We start from the raw sequence: 22,965 nt of genomic DNA, 5'->3' as shown, positions 1-22,965 counted from the left end.
ATAATTTACAGATCATTCACAGTTCCTAATATATTAAGGTTTTAGACCTCTCTTTTATATATATATATATATATATATATATATATATATATATATATATATATATATATATATATATATATATATATATATATATATATAATAAATACATTTTTCTGTTTTCAGCTAAATGTAATTCCCAACGTGATATTTTTTCAGTTTACATTGCTTTTAATCCCCGTTTTCTTTTGTTTTATATAGTCTCAAGCTTAAATAAATAAATCAATTTCATTAGATTAAACACTGACAAAATAAAGAGAAATAATAATAGAAATAAATTAATCTAAAATATTTTCCAGCGTTCACAAAAACACTTATTTTCCCGTTTTCAGCGACAACGTTCACAAAAAGACTTATTTAATATGGCTTTTCAGTCAAAGTCTCCAATACTGTCAGTGTACTTTTTGGTTTCACTCAGCAAGATATAAGTCGATTTTCTTTCTATAAAAAAAATGCATAATTTAAAATACTTTACAAATTACGTAAAATCGTCCTTATCATATTTTTGCGATGCCAAAATTGCATTGCCCTTCAACAGTAAATGTACACTCACTGAATACTCATGAAAAAAAATCGACAGTCAGAAAAGACCAGATGTATTTCTGTGTAAATGACTTGGCAAATTATGAAGTAGCATGTCGTTTATATTGCAATATGCTAGTTTAAACAAGACCCGGCCATATCTGTGTTGGCTCGCGTCCGTCTCTTCCACGTTACAGCTGATTTCTCATGAACGAGCAGACCTCGTAAGCCCCGCCCCATTCGCGTACAGTCCGCCTGGTCGTCATGGAGACGGTGTGAGAGCGAGGCCGCTGGTGGAGCTCGCAGTTCTTTGCTACAGTAGGGAGGTACTCCGCTCTGGCCCCGCTGACTGCGCTCACCCTTTTCCGTAGACGGATGATCAGATCGAAGAGGGCCGTCAGAATCCCCGAATACATTCGATCCCAACATAAACCACGTTTACAGTAACCCTGGGATTTCCATCCATTCGACGCAGCTCCATGGTGACCCGATACTGATTATTAAGGAGAGGGCATTCACTGGTAAGATCCCTTTTTTGCGTTGTGAAGGTTAGTTAGCTGAGCTAACACGATTAGCCAAACGGAGTCTTAAGGATCTGAATCACTGGTTATCGCAAAAGCTAACAAATATCGATAGCCAAATAATTCAGTCTTTGTACTTAAATATAGAAATAGTAGTTCGGCGAGTTATTGGTTGTTAAAGGACTTTAATATTCTCAGCCATATAGCTCGCTAGTGAATTCTAATCCAATCAAAAGCACTGTTCCGGTTATATGGAAAGGTCTTTTTAATCAATGATGATGACGATTATTTGTTGTATAAATTAATCAGATCGCCCTTATGTCATTATCCGGAGAGGTTCATGTGGAAATGTGATTTTTAATTAGCGTGTCATAACGCGATTACAAAAGTCGCCAGTCCGGCGATGCGGACAAAGCCTGTTGTTAGCTTCCCATTACCCACAGACTGCCATTTTACTTTACTAGACTGGTAAATATATGTTGTATGTATATTATCAAACAGCTGCTTTTGTTTTAGATGTATGGACAAGTATAGGCCAATTGTTGTCATAGTGTTACAGTATTATTTCGGTCAGCAATAGACCTCAAATATCGTCGTTGTAGTATTTTGTACTTGCGTCAACCGGTTTCTTACGTGTACATTTCTAGAGAGTTTCAGTCAACATATAATTGTAATATACATACCGTTTTATTTATTCGTTTTGCAAAAACTACATGTCGAAATATACACGCACAAAGCGCTGTGCCGTAAACACTGTGTTTAAGTAGCAAGAGGACTTAAAAAAACTTGTGATCGAAAAGTTAGACACAATCTCGAGGTGTATTACTTTAGGAAACCTAACCGCGATTATTAGTGATGCATCTCTTTGTTTGGTTTCATAAGTCACAAGTGTTGCGTTCACAGTAGTTTCAGGACACCCTGTTCTCTTTGTTGTGCTCGTTCTGCTCTCGGAACAGTTGCACGTGTCCGCGCGTGTGACTTTAATTCCGGACGTACTGGGGCTTATTTCTCTCTTATGCAGAATAACTACATTATCACGTCCCTCAGCACACTCCACTTACAAATACCTGGCCTCTTGTTTTTAAATAAAAATATGCTGCTCTTTTTGTAGAGTGGCGATAATGTCACTTCTTGTAGTGAAAACAAGATAAGTGTCACCTGCCTACCAGTAATTGCTTTCTAATTCGCTGGTGTCACTGGTTTGGAGTCAGCATGCATTGGTTGTTTCCTTGATTTTGTACTACTTGTAACCCAACACCCCATATTCACTGTCTTTTCCCCAATACATATTTTTACTGGAGTTTGCTTGACTGAACTTGTTGAAACTTGATCAGGAGGTTGTTTCAATGTGATATAATTAATAGCAACTTGATATCAACTTCCCTTCACAAACTCTTGTTGGTTCCCTATAGACGGTCACTTCTTCCTCATTGCCTTTTGTGTGCAAAGGTGTAGTTCTTTATTTGGTGTCATGCAGCCTGGACACTTTTTGCCAGATTGAACCTTGCTATTTACAGCTATTTGTTTCTTTCTTTCTGCTTTTTTCTCTTCCATCTCTTATTAAACTCAGACAGCTGGAAGGGCTCTGCATTTACATATTTCTCGCTCAAACCCTTTTACGTTAGAACCTGAAGGCAGCTGTGGTATGATAAAGCAGGAACTGTGGTGCCACGTTTCTTTTGGCATCTGGCCTGTTTTGTCATTTTAAGTCAAAAGAAATGTGACTAGTGTGATAAGATGATGGTTTTTAAATGTGGTCAAAAATGCCTTTTTACCACAAAGTGGTAAAGAACTGCTTTCAAGTGCAAATCAGATCTCTTAAAGGGATAGGTCACCCAAAAATGCCTTCAAGTATTCACCCTCATGTTGTTTGCAAATGCATATGTAGATATTTCTTCTTCACCATTGAAAGTCCATTCCACCGAAACATTGATGCTTCAAAAAGTTCCTAAAGAGATCATAAAAAATTAATATGAAAGAAGACGTTCAATCCAAAGCTAAAAAGAAGGTAGACTTGGATTTAACCGATTGATTCACACAGAATTCTTTTACGATCTCTTGATCAATTGTCGAAGTTGGGTATAAAAGATATTCAATGGAGGAACAGAAATCTCTTAAGTTCTTAATTTCTTCATCTATGTTTTGAATATTAACCAATCTCAGCCTTAGGCCATCTGATGGCTGAACATCTGATGTGTACAGTACACAAAATTGAAACACTTCAGGAGTTTCGAAGTCCTAATCGGATTGGTTGAATTATACAGGATTTCCGGGAGACGTGTGTGTCGCGTTATTTAATGTTCCACCTGGAAACAAAGATGCCGTGATGCCAATCCTCATCATGGAAGAAGAAAGCCGTCGTGTTTACAACTGTGTTGATGAGTGCTTATCAGTGTCATCTAAAAGCTGGATTTTCAAAAGTATGTGAAATATTCATGGCATAGAGTCTTCAAATATGTCCAAGAATTTTACACACAGGTCCGTTATTGTGGGGACATTTCCACGCTCCTAAACATGACACGGCACAAAACGAAACGTGATTGGTTGCTTTACCTGTCAGTCATATGGCCTTTTGAGCAGGCCATGGCCATTGAAAGAGGCCAAGGTTCCCAGACCTTCTGCCATCAGTCTGGCTAGTGGCTATAGGCGAGGCTGAATATTAACTAAAGTCTTTTTGTTTTTGGAACAATATAAGGATGAGTAAATGGTGGCAGAATTTTCATTTTTGGGGTGAACTAGATCTTTACATGCATAATGGAGTTGTTTGGTGCACTTTATAAATGCTTGGTTCTTAAACAGCATGTGATATTGTAATTTATCTCTATTTGAAAATATCTTCAAGCAGGTGTTGTTGAATATTTGTGTGCCGTGTCAGTCGATGTGCTTACTCGGGATGCCATCTGTACAACACCTTAGTCACTTTGACTGAATCCAGACTGAATTGCAGATTTCCCACTCTGGGAACGTGTTGGCACTGAGCAGTTTGTTGCAGAATGTTCTTCTGCGCCAGTCTGTTTGGTACATGAGGCAGCAGGCGAGCTCTTCTCTGCCAGTGGGATGTGCGTCACACTTCTCGTGCTCCTTGGGCACCATAGTGCTTCTCTCCAGTGAGGAGGGGAAAGGTGTGGCAGCAGTGGCAGATTGGCCTCATGTGGGAGCAGTAGCTGCACCCTCAGCATCCTGTTTGTTTCTGGGACTCATGCACCCCATGTTCTTGAGCTTAATCTGCCTTCAGCACACACATACGTATCTTGTTTTGGAGGAATGCTGACAAATGGTTTGTGCTTACTTAGCAGCACTGTTGCACCTGCTCTCATTTGTGTAATGGTCACACACTTGTTTTTTTCCTAAGGACAAAGTAATGTGATTCTAACTTACTCTCCGTAAAATGCATTTTCTTGTAAGGTAAACAATATTTATAGTCATAATATAGCTAGCTTTTGCTATGTGTGACAGAAAGATTTTGATTCTTGGTTTAAGACTTGTTATATGAAATCTGCTTTTTTTTCAGTGAAAATCTGCAAGCATAAATTCCATGTGAGCATGGTAAAGGACTCATAAATAATGTTGTAGCTACCACTTTTGTTTTGTTTTAATACACTAACTACTGAGTAGTTATAAGTGTGTGTTTCTGTCACTAGGTTCAGCCGGAGAGGATTCTTGCTGCACAAGCAGGGCTGAAAGATGTGCAATGGAATGGTAGCGTGTGAGACAAGAGCCTCGCTCGCTCACAGGGTGGCCGCCACATCCCTGCTGCTCCTCCTCCTTGGTGTGCTCCCCACAGGCCAAGCCTCAGGTGAGATTATTCTCAAAAACCTCCTCCATATTCCTCCTACGCCTCAACCTTCCACTGCCATCCACTCTGACACTGATATTTAAGGTGCTGATAACTGCCTCACTGATTTCGTAGCAAGTAAAATGTCCTTAGATTATAAAATATGTGAAGTAACTTGCAGGAATGGAAGTGTCAGGCATTGTTTTTTCAAAGAATTATGTTGAATTTGGTTTCTGCATAGTTCTGAGTCACAGATGGTTTATAGTGGGTTGGTTTTGTCTGTTGGCATCTATGATTCCTGACGTCAAAGACAAAGGTTTTTGTTCTTTTGTATGTGTCACTCTCAGTGCTCTGATAACAGAAATAACCGTTGGACTTAAGCTTCCGGATGGAATAAAATGAGCATCATTTCTTTGTTTTCAGTCGAGCATCTGGGAGGTGTTGGTGGGGGATGGGCTTTCTCTCTCTCTCTCTCTCCTCTCGCTCTCTCTCTCACGTGCCACTGAGGGTGTGTGTACGTCTGTTCCCCCTTTCTGTGCGAGTCTCATCCAGCATCTCCCGCACTAACATAGCTCTATATCTTGCTTTGCATGGCAGATTTGCATGAGAACAAAAACAGATGTCCATGTTGACAGGCAGTTGAAGTGTTTATGTGTGTATGTGTATGTGACCTTAGTCACTTGGGCACTTGTGTGTATTATTATAAAGCTCAAGTTATTCTTTAGCCCTATTCAGATTTTTTCTGAATTTTGTCCTTTCAGCTAACTTCCTGGGTAAAATAACAGTTGGTGCTTGAAGTACTGTTGGCATCCCATCCAATGTAAATAGCAAGTTAAGTCAATAAGTAGAATCAGATCACAGGTGGTTAAGAATGGCCACTGTAGTCTTATTTATATACATAACATTATAAATATACCAAATTTATAAGTAGTATTGCTACAGTACTGGAATTTCTAACTTTGATACAATACCTTCAAAGATATTGATATTCAATACATGAATATTCCATACCACATAGGAAAATTGTTGTATGGTTTTCATGTGTGTATAAAATAAAAATGGAAACAGTTTCCAAGTTAAGAAAATATGTTAGGGGCTTTCGCACCACGTAGTTTGAGGAACTAGCCAGGGTAGTTCCTAGAGAACCACTTTCCCCCTCAGTCCGTTTTCCTGGTTGAATTGGCACCAGCAATGGGGATTCTGAAGCGGCCGACAGTAACGTCTTTATTCGTGGCATTTACAAACGTGGGTTTCGTGATAGCGGAGATGGAATGAACATCGGCTGAACGGCTGATGCATAAGGCACACAAAATTCAAAGTCATCATCAGATTGGTTGAAATATACAGGATTTCAGAGAGAAGTGCATGTTGCATTCTTTAACATTCCACCTGAAAACAAAGATGTTGTGACGCCAAACCCCCTCATGGAAGAAGAATACCATCATGTTTACAACTGTGACAGTCAACGCTTATCAGGATCAACTAAATGCTGGATTTTCAAAAGTATGTGAACTATGTAAAGTTCGCGGCATAGGCTCTTTAAAATATGTCCAAGAGTTTCACACACTGTTATTGTGGAGACATTTCCACACACCTAAACTTGATGTGGCACAAATCGAAATGTGATTGGTTGCTTTACCTGGTTCTTGGCCATTCAAAGTGTCCAAAAGTTCCCAGACCTTCTGCCATCAGTCTGAAGGTCTGGCTATGCAAGACTAATAGTTCCCCCAAACGGAGTTCCTAGAACTAAAACTTTCTGTGGTATGAGCAAAAAGTGGGTATTTTTGGCAATTGTTCCGGTGTGAAAGCCCCTTATGACTATGGCGAAAAGTAAATTAGGAAATGAAATGGAGGACGTGGATGCTCCCAATCCCATCCGAACTGTTACTTGAAATTTTTATAATTTTTACTCAAACGTCATTTGGAAAAATAATCCAGTCTGAACAGCACTTCACTCTCTGTTCCCAAAACCACACGGCAACTGCACTATTTCCCTTTAACAACACGTGAACGCAGCTCAACAGGCAAATGTCTCTAGCCTTATGTAATGAGTCACTGAGAGCATTGCGCTTGGTGAATAAATGATAGAGATTGAGGGATGGTGGGATTGGGCTGGACCATTGATCCCAAGTGGCCACATTCTCATATTGATTCAGCACCACAAAGTCGAGCCAGGGACAAAAGTGTCCCAAGTGATCCCAAGTAATGTGTGTGTGTGTGTGTGTGTGTGTGTGTGTGTGTGTATGCATGGATGTATGGCTGCTCACACGTGTTTGGCATGAATCTAGTACACCGGCTGAATGCAGCGGACAGAAGGGATGATTTTTCAAGGTCATCCAATGAAAGTCTGTCGATGATACTGCACCATATTTTGGCTGTTTTTTCCTGTGCGTCCACCCAAGCATCCCTTTTCTATCTGTCCATCTCCTCCTACGTGTGCTTAAATGTAAAGTGTGTAATTTCTGTGGGACTAATGGCTATTAAAATAATTAAAAATGATCTTCCATTGTTTGGACAAATTTTACACCATTAGTTGGACAAGTGTTGCTTTGCAATGGTGAAAACTGATTGCAGTTTCCGTTTGGTGCCACCAGTGAAGGAGAGATTGCACATTTCATCCTTAATATAAGTTTATGCATCCTCCTTGATATATTTTGTGTTTGTTTTATTTGAGAGTTTTGCATTTCTGTATGATTTCAGTTGTAAAAAAATGTCATTAGGAAATGTGAACATTATTTAAAATTATAAAACTATAGCATAATACAATTCTAAATGTCTCGACAGTTTGTATGATTATATATATATATATATATTATTTGTTGAATTAGTCATACAGTCTCATTTGTTAGTTTTTGTACGATTTGCTCATGCTCCACTGAGGGCTAGTTAATCATGGTGATGTTTTACCTACTAATCTTACTTTTTTGTAAAGAATAAATTCATCTGAAATCACCAATTAGCACAGTACTTATTAATTCTTATGAGAAAGGGTTGATAATTTCACCATTAGGTTGTTGTGTGTTCCCTAGGCAGGGCTTTAGTGGGCAAAAATGCATCAAATTGATCTGTATTGGTCTGGACTGTTGTAGAACTTGTTAAGGGAAACTTGTTGAAGGCTTCTGAGTGTTGAAAGAGGAACCTGAATCAGATGTGTGGATAGTGATGATGACGACATAGATCTATTGATAGGTAATGGTAATGACACAAAACAAAGAATCATATACTGAATGGCCACGACAATGTAAACACCCACTTCAATTAATGGATTTTGCTATTCCAGTATCTTGCTAAGACCATTACAAAACAACAATGCATCTGAATGGGATTGCATTCCTACAGCAATGTTCCATTAATACTTCTAAATTGTGGTGTTTGAGTCTTCACATACTTTTGGCCATGTGTTATCTTTGATTGGCAGGTCATCAACGTTAATCTCAAGACAGGACCTGCATTTTGCGGATTGCAACTTTACAGTGAACCTCTTGAAACATTCACTGCACTTCTTACAAGGCAAGGCACCTAGATAGTGATTGTGTAACATTTAAGCATCCACAAAGCTTGGAGATGCAAGGAGGGGCCAGATCTTATCTTATAAAATGATGTTATTTGGAACAATTCTTTTTAAAAAGCTTTGCTATTGCATCGTTTCATTCACATGTATAGTTAACAAAAACAAACAAGAGGAAGTAGCACAGGAAGGCAAAAAAAAAAAAACTTACTGTGCTCCGAGCTGATCTTAGGGTTTCTGGAGCTTGACTCAGCCCTCACTTTTTCAGAGTGTGGAATGAAAAGCAGCTCCCTGAAGGCACACAGTTGAAGTCGCTCTGTTTTTAGCACTAGGCATTTTGTGAACTAGAGGAATTTTCCATGTTTCTCACTTTTTACTCTGTTTTGTCACTATACCGCTTCCACATCTAGTGTTAATTCTCACCTCAGCAAAGACTGGATTCCAACCATTATGATACTGGATGAGGTGCTAGCATAGTATTGACAAACAGGCATTGTGAATACCCAAAAAAGCAGAAATAATTGGAATTTTCCAAGACAAATTGTTTAATGGTGATTGATTCTTTTCAGGTGCTTTCATGTGCATGCTAAAACCATTAAATGTATCACTCGGCTTGTTCAAAAGTTTGGGGTCAGTAAAATATATATTTTTTTAAAATTTGAAAGTCTCGAGGTCACCAAGGCTGCATTTATTAAATCCAAAATACAGTTGTTATCATTGTTGAAAACAAATGTGCTGCTTAATATTTTTGTGGAAATAATGTTTTCATTTATTTGAAATAGAAATCTTTTACATTATAAATACCTTGCTTTTTTATCCATTAAATGCATCCTTATTGAATAAAAGTATTAATTTCTTTCAAAAGAAAAAAAAATATCTTGCTGACCTCAAACTTTTAAACAGTAGTGTAGATAGAATTATTCTTTTGCTTCAGGAAGTGGTTTGTATGGGTTTGAGAGATGTTTGCAAATTAGCCCTTGTACTTATTATTACCAGATGGTAAATTTCCCAGTAAAAATTATGTTTAAGGCACATTATATGACTAAAATGAGAACTGTGAATTGAACTGAACTTATAAACTGAACTGAAATGATAAACTTTACATTCCTCAAGTTTTGGTTCTCTTACGTTGTAATGCAACTTTCAACAAGTTACGGCGCAGACCTGATTCCTCTTTGGAAAATCCATGTGAAACAGATGTGTACATGTCTGCTTCCCTTCTGTAACTCAGACTGAGCATTATGTTTTTTTTCCCTTAAGGTTTCATTCAGTAGTTCTTCAGGCTCTTTAACTTAGTTTTCTGCTGTAATATGTTGTCCAGTGTCTCTCTGGGTTAAAACCACTGATCTATAATAGAGATCAGTGGTTAAAACCCAGAGCGGGAAATGGCCTGCTAAGGCCATACAGACTGCCAGACATCTATACATGCTGCAACCACTATTGTTTATCTTTGCTTGAAGAATTTTAGGCTTATTTTTTAATTTTGTAAACAAAATAGCACAGTTGCTAATGTGCTTTCTAGGCCTTTCTAATCATAATAGCACAAGTTTAGCAGATGTTGTTCCGTCCCTAAATTTTATATCAAATGTTTTAGAGGATTTTGGTGTGGGTGTCAAATCATTTGGGTTGTTTTTGAAAGCAACTAGGAATTATATGAATCTCAGGGCTTATGTTATTTGTTTTCTTTGTGGAAAATTACAGCATTTCAAAAGCTTGATGAGGACTTGCAATTTTGTGGCCTTCAGTTGTGTGTGTTTGTAAATTGCACGGGACACATGGTGTCGCTTCTGTGTTTTTAAAATTCAGAAGGCGGTTTCTGAAGCCATTCGTATTTCTCAAGCCACGTCTCTGTACACTAATGTGTACTAGTTAGGTCTATTTGTGTAACTCTGAAAAAAAAACTAACAAGAGCTGTTGGTGCCATTTGTGACGTGTCATGATTGTGTTTGATAATACAGTTAGCTTAGCATTTAGCTTTCTTTTTTCTTGAAAGGAGTGATTTGTTTTGTATTTACCCTACATGTCTCTCCACACCCTGGTCAAACATGATGGCACGATTGAGTTCATACTCTGTTTTTATCTTTGACCTATTTACTTACATGTTCACTTGTTTGTAGCTTAGTGACTAGCAGTGGATATTTCTAATATTCATTACACATCAGGGAAATCACACAGTTTGGCCCACAGGGGCTTATAAAAACCCATTCTCATCTTGTCGTCTTTAATGACGAAACTCTTTTGGTGATTCAGTTGATACAGAACCCACATCTTGCCTTGTATAGCTAGCTGAGACAGAGTTCCTTATTCACATCAAGTCATTATGAGGAAATATGTGACTAACAGACAGACTGTTCCTCGTATGAGGATTAGCCTACAATCTTTCTCAGTAGACATGTAGATCGAGTTGTGTAAATGCAGAGTATACGTTTTCTTGCTTAATTTACTTTATTTAATTTATTTATGTCTTGTTTTTTTGCATATGTTTGAGAAGTTTTGAAGTTTTGAAGATTGCACTAGGGCTTTTTTCATGTAATTACAAAGAACAAAGCTTTCAAGCTTCAAATATGTTACAAAAGCAGCAGCAAAAAAAGTGTTATGTCATCTAACTATTTTGCAATGCTGCAAGCGATTTCCTGTGAATGTGTGAAACTTTCGATTCATTAGCTGCTATAGGTACATAACAAGTCTAGTTAACAGTAAAACTATTTGTGCTACAAACCTGTGTTTAGAATTAAGGTAATGAATTAAAATATGATAACAAATACCAGTTTGCTAGCATAGAGGACTGTCTTTACAGAGCTAAAATAACTGGTAAAGTAAAGTGGCTGAAGCTGGAAGCCTTTGCACATTTAAGTTACAAATGGCCCCACTTGTGCATACATTAAAAATAAGGTGAATATCCAATAAAAGTCTGATAACTCTAGATGTGAAACAGACCCAAATTAAGTTGTTTTTCAGTGAAAAAATGGTCATCTGGTGCCTGATTCATGAGCTAATCATTCTGTTTAGTTGGATCTCTTTAGTAAACTGGTTGATCTGGTTCAAAGAATTGGTCTGAATGATTCATTTGTGATTCAGGCATTGCAACATGAGGTGAGTTTTCTGTTCAGAACTTTTTGATTACATTTTGGCCAGTGTAAATCATTTTAAGGACGTTTCTATGAGATTTCTGCGAGTAGTGTTTTGCATGTTAAAAAAACCAATTCCTTGGCGGTTTGGCTCGTGATGTGACTGTATTCTGCCACTGGCGTGAGATTAGAAAAGTGAAACTATTTACATAGATCCGTCTGAGAAAACATACTCCACCCTTTTTCCTTAGCACTGCCAAAAAAAAAAAAAACCTCTCATACTTGCTTCAAAACAACAACTCACTGCACCATCTGTCTGTGTGGACCATGTTTGATAGCCATTCACCGTTGACCCTAAGTCGCCTAGTCCCGTAAACAGATGCTCTTTTCGCACTCATGTTCCTAGCCATTAGCCAGTACCTCTGAGTACAGCTGCTGGCCAAGCATCCAGGCGGCTGACTGGCAGCAGCTTTTGCTCCGACTGCTTGTGTGCACCACAGAGGCTCCAGTCTGTCATTAGCTGTGGGCCGAGTGCATTCCTGGAGTGGGTGAGCCAAGACGCAGCAGATCTCGAACACAAGAGCACTGTGTCTAGAGCCATCCGCTGATAGCAGACACAGCAGGGGCACCGAGTGCCCCCTCTTGCTTTCTATCTCTTCCTTGTTTCCCTTTTTGTACACAGAAGAGGAGTTACTTGTGCCTCACAGCTGTCCGAATAGAATCAGAAGGGTGCAAACACCCATCTGCCACTTTTCACTGTGACAAAGGCTAGAAGAACAATAGAGTCTTCCTTTGTGTCTTCTGTCAGAACGTGTCTCTCGGTTTTTCCTCCCAGTCGATTTGGTTCAGGAGGACGAGCTGCTTAAATTAGTCAGCTGCCGACCTCGGGCTGTAAAAGGGGATAATAAAGAACACGTGGCGCTTCGGTTAATGCTTTTGTTCTGTCTTGCAGAAGACAGGCCTTATTTGAGGCCCTGCTGCTGATGTGTCTAACGGCTCTCAGAGTATGATGGGTGCTCCCAAACAAAAAGACACTAAATATATTAGGAATGAATTGCTTTAGAAATTGTGGGTGATATTGATAGCTCTGATTTATTTACTTTATTACATTTAACTTTTTTAATGGCTAGTGATTAATATTATCTGTTATTTTAGCAAGATATATCACTACTTAACTGTATTGGTTTATGGCTTGATATTAGACATTTTAATTTTTTTTACATTTATTTTATTTTTATTTATTTTTTGATATTGGATATTTAATTGTTCTTGCACATTTATTTTAATTTTACATTTAGACTTTTTTGCAGTCTTCTAATGCATATTTGAAGTTAATCTGTAAAAATATAAATAATTTAATAACACTGTTTAATGTAATCTTTAATAAATCTCAAAATATTTTTTTATACTACACTATGTGAATCCTAAATTCATTACATTACATTACATTAAAATTATTAATTTTGTTTGTAATTTATTTGGACAAAATAATATCACAGTTTAATGTCAGCCATTTATTGCTTACCATTTAAATATTGGCTATATTTCATTGCATCCCTAATTATAAATTATATCATTATAATTATAAATTTGTATTGATTTGTTAGCTGCTTGTTCTCTATCTTCCCCTGATGTCTAGTCAATGTCTCAGTAAATAAAAAAATATGCACAAAGGAAATGTTTAAGAGTGCTGAAAGGGTGGTCTTGAGAAATGGTTATCAATATTTAGGTCGATGTTTGTGTTTTGAGTCAATAATCATTAATGATTTGGTGGATTCATTTCGAATGGATCAGTCTTTTATCTAGGGAGAGTCTCTTGGATGATGTCTTGTCAGGGCTCGTTTTGCTCTAGCAGCCAAGTTCATCTGTTTCTGCTGTGTTTTTTTTTTTCTCTGTTATGAGAAATGTGCGTGTGGAAACTCATTCCTCTCCTCTGTCCCTGCAGAAATGACACCCCTTTCGCTGAAACACTGCTTCCTGCTCGGCCGTGAGAGGCTGTGGGTTTGCTTTATCTCTCGAAGTCAGCTTTTCCCATCACAGATATGCGACGCCCCTGCTGTGTTTCCCTTTAACCCTTTGAGTCCATCTCAAAACATATGTGGATACAGTAAATGCACATACATACACTCACACATATGGACTCAACCTCCCCTCCCACCGGCAGCAGGACTCATGTCGTCCAAACCATGTTATGTATACAGAAACATGAGACCGGGGCATCTCACGGCCTTCTCTCTCTCATGCAGGGTTTTCTTGCAAGAAGGAAACCACATACTGTTATTAGCCCTTTGAGAACCATTCAAGACATGTTATGTCAAGGTCGAGTCTCATATCTCAGCAGCTGTGGTGCGCTTGTTTCGTAAACATTGTCAAACGTGCAGAACAATAAACACGTTGGCCGACACCACTGGATATCTCAGGAGGTTTGTGAAGCTGGCTTTGGTGGTAACTGTATTAAGAATTCAATGAACAAACATCTATTATGAATGAAACACTGCGTGAGGTTAGAGCAGGGCATTATGACTGTAGAAATGTGTCGGCTGGTATAGACTACTCTACTGTTTGTTTGTTTTTTCTTTTTGTTTTTTTACTGTTCAGGGTCCATACATTTATTTATTTTTATTAAAACTTTTATTCAGAAAGGATGCATTAAATTTTTAAAAAAAGCTAGATTTATAATTATACAAAAAATTCAAATAAAAAATGTAGAATAAATGTTGTTGTTGTTTTTACTTTCTATTAACCAGAAAATGCATTCCACAAAGATTTTAAGCAGAAAAACTGTTTTCAACATGGTTAATCATATTAAATGTTTCTTGAGCAGCACCAAATCTGCTTATTAGAATGATTTCTACAGACTGTACTACTGCTGAAAATTCAGCTTTGCCATTACAGGAATAATTTGCATTAAAAAATATTAAAATAGAAAGCAGTTATTGTAATAAAATGTAAAATTGTAATAATATATTACAATATTACTGTTTTAATTGTTATTTTGCTAAAGTAAATGCTGCCTTGGTAAGCATAAAATATTTTTTTTATGTAATAAAAAATTACTATAATGTTAGTCATTTTGTTTTGCTGTGTACATATGGAAGAAGCCTTGTGCAGGGTTTTAATAGATTTCAATTTTAGTTTTTATTGTATTTTTTGTATTTTGTATTTTCAATTTAGTTTTTGTTTGTTTTATAATTTCATTGTAGTTGTTAGTGTTATTTTTTATTGTTTCTTTAATTTTTTTTAACTTTAGTATTTTACGACTTCCAGAGTTATTGTGTTAACCAGTATAATTTAACACTTTATAACATATTTTATTAACATAACATTTTCAAGATAAATGTGGGCAGGTTGTAAAGATCTTATAATGTAACTGAAAGATAGATAGGTAGACCAGAGTTATTAATTTTCAAATGAGATAGTCACTTTCATTTTTTTTTTTTTTTTTTACTACTTAAGTCACTTGAGGATGAGAAATAGATTTTACCACATGGTTATAAAGTTATGAAATATTTTGGGGCTGTGTTTCCAGTAAAAATAAGTCATGATATACGGTTATTGTGATTATTAAATTAATAATACTGCAATTTAAGATTTTGGTCATACTGCCCATTCCTAATTTTGATTTATAACCATAAAAGATGTGCCCACATGTACCCTCCTCCCATTTCTATAAAGTCCATAAATGGAAAAGAGGAACAAATCCCCCTTGTGCCATTTTCTGACAGCTTGCTTACAACCTCAGGGATTTGAATTAAAAGAGATAAGGGGAAAACAATAGAGATGGAAAAACATTCACTTCATCCTATGTAATAAGGAGATCTTCAACAAAAACATATTTACAAGGGAGGATTTTTTTTGAGACAGTAGGGTCTAATCCACGGCTGGGCCGCTGGGTTTTGGTCTCACTGGGCAGCTGCACACTGCAGTCGTCAATAATGCGATCCGCTTTAGACCACAGCCATTTGTAATGAAGGATAATTAGAATTTCATTCCGCTGTAAATCTCAGGATTTTTTTTTTATTTTTTTTCATTCTGGGTGCTGCATTGTGGACAGTTGGAGGGTGAAGGCCGTTCAAGACCATGTGTTGGACATTTAGTTTCATTGTTGCGATCTCTCTCCAAACTTCTCATTATCTAAACGAGTCATATTTAATTCAGATTATTGGTGTTAAGTAGAGTAGGTCAGAGATCCAGATCAGGGCACATTAGGAAATTGTTTGTGGTAAATTTGATCTGCTATTCAAGTTAGACAAAATTAACCTAGTTTCTTAGGAAACTTCTGCCAGCCAAACAGGTTAATTGGAATTTCGGAACCTTAGTACATATTTTTGGACGTTATGTTTTCTGACACATAACCCGTCCCATGTGATACTCCTAAGATAGGTATCTATTGTCAAGAGTAAAATCAGTTATAGATGTTGTGAAGGCCCAGTCCAACTTGTCATGGCAGATCTGAGCAGCCGATATTAACAAGTGTTCTTCCGCAATTCTGTGATTCTTTCATTTTCCTGATTGATCCAGCCTTTCAGTGACGCACACACTAACAATGAAATGACAACACGCAGTCTCATGATCAAGTTTCATTTAAACCTAAGGCATGTTGCACATGTTTTATATAATGTATTGTGAGGCTCTGCATCTGTGGTTCATATCCTGACTGTTTGTCTTGCGTCAAAACAGAAGAGATAGAGCTATATATCCATCCTCTGAGTCCATAATCGGCTGATCGCAGCTTAAGAGCATGTTAAAAGCTCAGATTAGAGAACACAGTGATCGAGGGGCTCTGTCCAAACAGACCCTGTTTGTTTGAGTTGTTTTCTTTCTCTCTGCTGGATAAATGTAATGAGTTGATAAACATGTTTATGTGTTTCACATGATCTATTGTGTGAATGAAGCTCTGGCTCAGGGGCTCAGGAAATGTGTTTTTTTTGCATGCGAGAAAGGAGAAAATGAGAGGGGAAAGAGACACCACTGGCTTTATGCCATTAAACCTGAGGGCAGAAATGTAGTATTCTGTTATCCATCTCAAGGCTGGACATTGTGTGTGTGTGTGTGTGTGTGTGTGTGATCTGGGTGAAGTTTTTGTTAACTTGAGGAAGAATATAATACCAGACAGCAATATGAGAATAAGATCTGCATTTTCTCTTGGACACATAATGAATTTTAGAGTTAGGTGCAAATACATTTTAGGGCATTTTAACACTGAAAACTCTATTGTCAGTCTGTGATGTTAGTTCCCGAGTAATCGAAAGTGAAAGTGACAGAAATGATCCACCATGAAGACGTAGGCTTTTTTTATAGCCTTACTTCAAAATAGCTCTTTCTGCTCCTGTAGGTTGTTCCAGACCCTCAGTTGTGCCTCATGGTCATGGGAACCTGACGGAAACAAATCGTGGCTCTTTCTCTGTTGGCACGCTGCTACAATACAGCTGCGATCCAGGATACTCGCTGGATGGCTACAGCATCATCACCTGCACCGTCTCAGGTCACTGGTCCTCTGATCCACCTCGCTGTGTCAAAAATGACGGTATGTTCAATTTAACCCTCTTCTACGTCCTCTTCCTGTTTTCTCATCAGTTTTATTCTATTCTAAAAAGGCTAACACTGTTCACATCATGACGAAAAATTACATTTCGGAGTAGAAAAAACAGTTCCGGTTCCTTTTGCTTGCACTGACTCAAAAGTTTATTTCCCAACAGTTTGTCAACCACCCAGTGAGCCAGAGAACGGAGGATATAACTGCCACCCCTCGCCGTGCCACAAACTGACCCAGGGTACTGTGATTGAGTACTTCTGTGATGAGGGTTACATTTTGAAAGGAGGATACCACTTCCGAACCTGTGACAATGGAGAGTGGAAGTCGCCCATGCAGATCAGCTGTCACTCTGTGCAAGGTATGTCACACAGCAGCATGATGCTTGATCTGCAAACTCAGCCATTGGGATATTCTACCATCTACTCAGTCACTGGATACGTGTTAAATGTTTAAGGAAACTTGAGTACTCTTTATGTTTAAATTTAAATGTTTGGATATGTTTTTATTAGTTTATTGAAGTTATCCCTACTAAAAAAAACTAAAACAGGCCAAGGTTGTTTGGTGTTTTTTTTAGCTCTTTGGCCAGATGGTTTCCCAGCATGACCTGCTGAAATTACCCCCTCTAAAACCATCAAAAATGCTAGTTTTAAACAGTTTGGCCAGGCTGGTAGTCCAGCTAACCACCTTAGGCTGGTTTAAGTTCAACTATACCTAGTTTTATACCTCCACAAACCTTTTTTGTTCTTTGGCTTTACACATGGCAGTGAATCAAACAAAGTTTTTCTCTTCCAGGGGAGGAGCAGCAGTCCCAGCTGCCAATGCCGGCTCTGTCTATTGTAGCTTCCACTGCCAGCTCTGTGGTCCTCATCCTGCTGCTGGTGGTGCTGTTTGTTTTGCTTCAGCCCAAACTCAAGTCCTTCCACCACAGCCGGTGAGGCCCTGTCTCATTTTTACTGAGCATAGCTTCTTCAAAGACATTTGCTTTATTCTCACAAAGAGGGAGTTTACAAAGTTCTTAAAGGAAAAGCAGCAAAAAAAAGGCCTATTTAATTCCAAAGATAAGTGAGAGGATGGAAATGGTGATGAAAACCTTAACATTCTTTGAGCCTTTATTTGAAATCGGAATCTTTTGTAACATTTAAAAATGTCAATTTTGATCAGTTGAAAGTGCTCATTTCTTAAAAACCTTTAAATAGTAATGTATATATGAAATATTACTATGTTCCACTTAAAGTTGGCAACCAGAAAGTGTCCAAATACTTATTTTTGAACCATTTTAAACAATATATTATTATCATTTTAAACATTGTGCTTGAAAATGGCACTCGTTTTAGTATTTTATTGTACAATGCAAAGACCATTGTAAATAAATTTTGAAATGTGACATTCGTGTCCTTTGGCACCAATGCATGCAAATCTTTTGAGAACATAAATGTATTGTACTAATGTTAGCAGCGTGCAGATTTAAAGTCGAGCGTAATTCCAACTGTTTGACATGGACAAATATGGCATCTACCCTACGGCGCTGTTGTTCCAGTATTTGGCTGTTGTGTAATCAGCTCACTGTGATGTAAGCCACAGGTCAGGCAGGTCAGGATTTGATAGCTTTATTTTTATTCTTATATCTCTCCTTCTCTGTTTCAAAGCAGCCGGGAGCAGGGTGTGTCAGGACAGCCTACCTCCATCATGGTGGAGGGTGTTCAGGTCTCGCTGCCCTCCTACGAAGAGGCAGTGTATGGTGCAGGCGGCAGTTCTGTGCCCCCTCCTGAGTCTCGGGTTCAGATCGTGCTGTCAGAGGGCCCTCAGGCCGAGGGTTTGAATGAACCTTTCGAACAGGCTCAGGCAAGTTACAGTTTTCCCTCCACCTCGACAGCTGCATCCTCGTGTCACGCAGAGACTGTATTGATTCACCAGGTGCTCTCTTCCTCCTCCTCATCCTCTCCCTCCTGGGCTGCTGAGCAGCCTGGTGCCGCTGCGCCTCTCCACCGCAGGCAGAGCAGTGAGAGCAGTGATCAGCACAGCTTGCTTTCAGTCACCTCTCCTGAAGACTATGGCGATGGTGAGTTAATTTGCAAATCTAAGGTGATGTGTGGTTTAATGGCAAATAACATTAAGTGTCTATGATAGATAAATTAATCTGTAAAAAAATAATAATAATAGTGAAACGTATGTGGAAAATGCGTATTATATCTATGGCTTATTTTTAATTAATTACATGTATTTCTGTTTAAATTTTAATATTTAGAATTTTTACACTTTTTTTACACTTTTTTTACAGATATTAATATAATGTCCCACCACATTATATTTTACAATCTTAGCTAACCTGACCTTGTCATAAAATGACAAAAAAAAAAACAAGTTCAAGTGTCTGTTTTAGTATTAAACACAATATAGCTGCAAAATACATGTTATTAATAACAATTAGATTAATGTTTATCTCTTTCTAAAAATATATATGTATAAACAGTAGTGCTGTCAAACGAGTAATCGCATCCAAAATAAAAGTTTTTGTTTACATAATATGTGGTCTGTGTATATTTATTATGTATATATAAATACACACACATGCATGAATATATTTAAGAAAAATATGTTGAGTTTATATATGAAATATTTTTAGAAATAATATAAATGATATGAATATACATATATGCATGTAAATGCATGTCAATATTTTCAGAATATATACTGTATGTGTGTGTTTTTATATATACATAACAAATATACACAGTACGCACATATATTATGTAAAATATATATATATATATATATATATATATATATATATATATATATATATATAATCTATATATATATATATATATATATATATATATATATATATATATATATATATATATATATATATATATATATATATATATATAATATATATATATATAAATTGGATGCGATTAAGCACTAATAAAAATATATATTTATGTAATGTTTATCTCTTCCTAAAAAATATATGTACTTTTCATAAAATTTATAAATTAATAATTAATGATATTTGTAAAAATATGAATTATCAGTTGATTTATATTATTACAAAAAAAAAGTTTTGGAGTCCTGCCACATGATGTTTTAACTGTAATATAATGTTACCTGGCTGTATAAAAGATTATTTGTTATTTTAACAGACTTCTCTATGATATATACTTCTTTAATGAACCTTTTTTTTTATTAGGACATGTGATGACATAATTTTTGACTTTGTGCTCCCCTGTTCGAATCGAAAATTAAATTACATTTGTATTGAAAAACACTCTCGTTATAGAAGAGGTGTGTTCAAGTCATTGTTTTTGTGAAAATGCATTTTTAATAAAAAAAAATAGCTACATACTATTTTTTGCACTTTTTTTGTAGTAAATGATGTATTAAAATACTAATTTCTGTGCCTAACCTCATACTTTCTTCATGTCTTTTCTCCAGATATTCCATTGCTTAAGGAAGCCTGAGTCTGTGTGCAGTCACCCCTCTCTCTGTCATCGCTGGCCAGGACTGTAACCCCTAAAGCTTCTCACCAAACACGTACCCCACAGCCACCCGTCAGTACTCAGCAGTAAAGAAGATCCGACAGCTGTCCCTTTGCCAACAAATCGCTCGCCCCTGGGGTCTACAAGCTGCGTGGCCCTCGAGGAGTCCAGCGTCTCTCTTCACAGGAAGACCCTTCGACCGGATGACCCCTCAAAGGGATACGCAAAAGCTCAAGTTTAACACGTCGCACCTTTTCTCGCTAATAATCAGTTGCACTCAAAGGCTTACCTCGTCACGGCGAGGATTCACTAATTACAAATGAATGCATTCAGATTACGTTGTGGACCTCTGCTCCGTCAATGACTGTGACCTCTTGCGAAGGGGAGAGTTCAGCAAGGATTTGCTAAGCCAGGCCCTTTTCTCTTTGATGCTGCATGTTCTGTGCAATTTCTTTTTTCTGTTTCGTTCTACGTGCATACACACAGGAGCACGGCACAATGGAAGCATGACGCATAGCACCATCTCCACATCTCCTTGTGCGAGACGCAGGGTTGAACTGATTTACATTGTACTGTATTCAGAGACATGCTTGCCTTTTTATTTGTCAAGAAGTACCTGTGCTGTGCTCTGCGTGTGTATGTGTGTTTCTGATGCCTGTGTGACTGTGGCTGTTGTGATTCGAAGAGGGCTGAAGTATCATCTAGGCTTCTTTTCCCCAAAATAGGAAACATTTTCAATACCTCCATTTTCTAATCGAGATGTTATTTAACTAGAATGGATGTTCCTTGTCTTTTTGTCCAAAGTGAGGGAGAGATACTTTGTGTTTGAAGCCTTGAGATTACTGTTCTCATTCAGAGAAATAATTCATTGTTATTTCTTCCTTTTAAAAGCAAGTATATCTCTCTCATGTTTATGTGTTGCACGCATAAGTAAAAAAGATTTAATTTGAATTTTTTTTAATCACTTGTATGTTCTTTCTCCAAGAGGACATTTTTGGGTGTTGACTAAAGTTCATTACTGGGCTATACTTTAAGAGCTTTGACTCAGACATATAATATTTGGATATGAGCAAGATTAATTCACTTTTAATTAATGAAAACTAAACCACTTGTATTGCATTTAAATGGTTTGCAAAGCCTGTTGTGGCATGGCTAGCATTTTAGAAATGACTATCAAGGATAGGAGCTTTCTTTATTAAGTTTTCTTAATAAATCACTTCAGCTATGTGCTGCTATTAAAATGGTATTTATAAGGAGAATGAATCAGATATCCTGTAAGATCTTAAATAGGTTGTGCATTGTGTTAATGCACTGTTTAGACACTTTTTTTTACAAATAAATATTTAATTATATATAAATACATATAAAAGCTCCAGAAAACGGCCTTGTTCTTCACTCAAAATGTTCTTTTGGCAAACGGACATTTAAAAAAAACCAATGAATTTTTAGTTTGAGTTTGCGTTTTATGTATTTGCCCATTGTCCCCATATGTGTATATCCCCTGTGGTTGACTCAGAATTCTGATGTTTGTCATCATGCATCAAATATATATATATTTTTATGTGTCTGACTTTGGAGAGAGAGGGCAGTTTGCCTATCTGCACATCCTATGTTCCTGGCTTGTTTTTGTACATTTGATTTACATTGTTTCATGCAAACTGAGGGCAAAATATTACTGCTGCCTTAACTTGTACATTTCATACATTTCTCACTTTGTAATCATGTGTTTCTTCCATCTGACTGGCTTTATGGTAATTTGTCTTCAGTTTCCTTATGGCCTTACTTTTTCTTTTCTATGCATTAAACAGTCTTTTTTTTTCAGACATAAGGTTTTACTCCTTTGGCGGATGTGACATAAGATTGTCCATCCATACTTCCCTCAAAAGCTTCTTTTTTTCAGTGAACATAAAATATGAACTTTTGAGCTTTTATTTCTCTTGTTTATCAGTTTCGTTCAAAGGATGTTTTTAAGTTTAAAAAAAAAAGGACACAAGTAAAAAAGGATATCTAGGGTGTGTGTGAAACACTGTTGTACAGTGTTTTTCTTCAAATGTAATTTAAGTTGACTCATCCACCCAGCTCCCCATCCCCACTTCTTTTGGTTTTCCTCTGTACATTGCTGTGGGTGTGAAGATAGTATTTTAATATTTGTATAAAGTTTAATTTAATTCTACAGTGTGTATATAACTATTTCTAATTAAAGCTTTCATCTGAAGTGCTCAAAATGGTGTATTTATTTTAGTGATTCTGACGCTTGTCATGTTGTAGTTCACTCTATAAATAAATACTTTTATAGTTATATTACATCCGTGCTGCTGTCATATAACACAATAGGTTCCTTTGTATTAAGGATAAAATGCAGATAACGTTAGTAAATAATTAATGTTGTGCGTTATCGCCATCTAGTGTTGGAGCTTTATACGTCTAGTTCACAGTAGTATGAGAACTCCGACTCATTTCCGCGTATCGGTTCTTTTGAACAGCTCTTTCAAAGAGCCGATTCAATAGGAACGA

At 37.0% G+C, this 22,965-nt stretch overlaps 1 protein-coding gene across 5 annotated transcripts; it reads left to right on the top strand.

Moving 5' to 3' along the window:
- Window positions 1-825: 825 nt before the first annotated feature.
- LOC109062170 (sushi domain-containing protein 6-like) lies at window positions 826-22,676 on the top strand. 5 transcript variants are annotated; one of them, XM_042746154.1, is made up of 8 exons: window positions 826-1,082; window positions 4,724-4,878; window positions 16,769-16,960; window positions 17,133-17,327; window positions 17,762-17,900; window positions 18,619-18,811; window positions 18,932-19,028; window positions 20,408-22,676. In XM_042746154.1, exons 2-8 carry the CDS (start codon window positions 4,767-4,769, stop codon window positions 20,431-20,433), a joined length of 954 nt encoding a protein of 317 aa, XP_042602088.1. In that variant the 5' UTR covers window positions 826-1,082; window positions 4,724-4,766; the 3' UTR covers window positions 20,434-22,676. The 5 variants fall into 5 exon arrangements, with proteins under 5 accessions (XP_042602088.1, XP_042602087.1, XP_042602086.1 ...); XM_042746153.1 differs by having other exon boundaries at window positions 18,616-18,811; XM_042746152.1 differs by having other exon boundaries at window positions 18,616-18,811; window positions 18,884-19,028.
- The last annotated feature ends 289 nt before the right edge of the window (window positions 22,677-22,965 follow it).

The sequence above is a fragment of the Cyprinus carpio genome, chromosome B20, assembly GCF_018340385.1.
Source record: "Cyprinus carpio isolate SPL01 chromosome B20, ASM1834038v1, whole genome shotgun sequence".
Lineage (NCBI taxonomy): Eukaryota > Metazoa > Chordata > Actinopteri > Cypriniformes > Cyprinidae > Cyprinus > Cyprinus carpio.
Note: the sequence above shows the minus strand (reverse complement) of the source record. Positions and strands in the feature narration are given on the sequence as shown.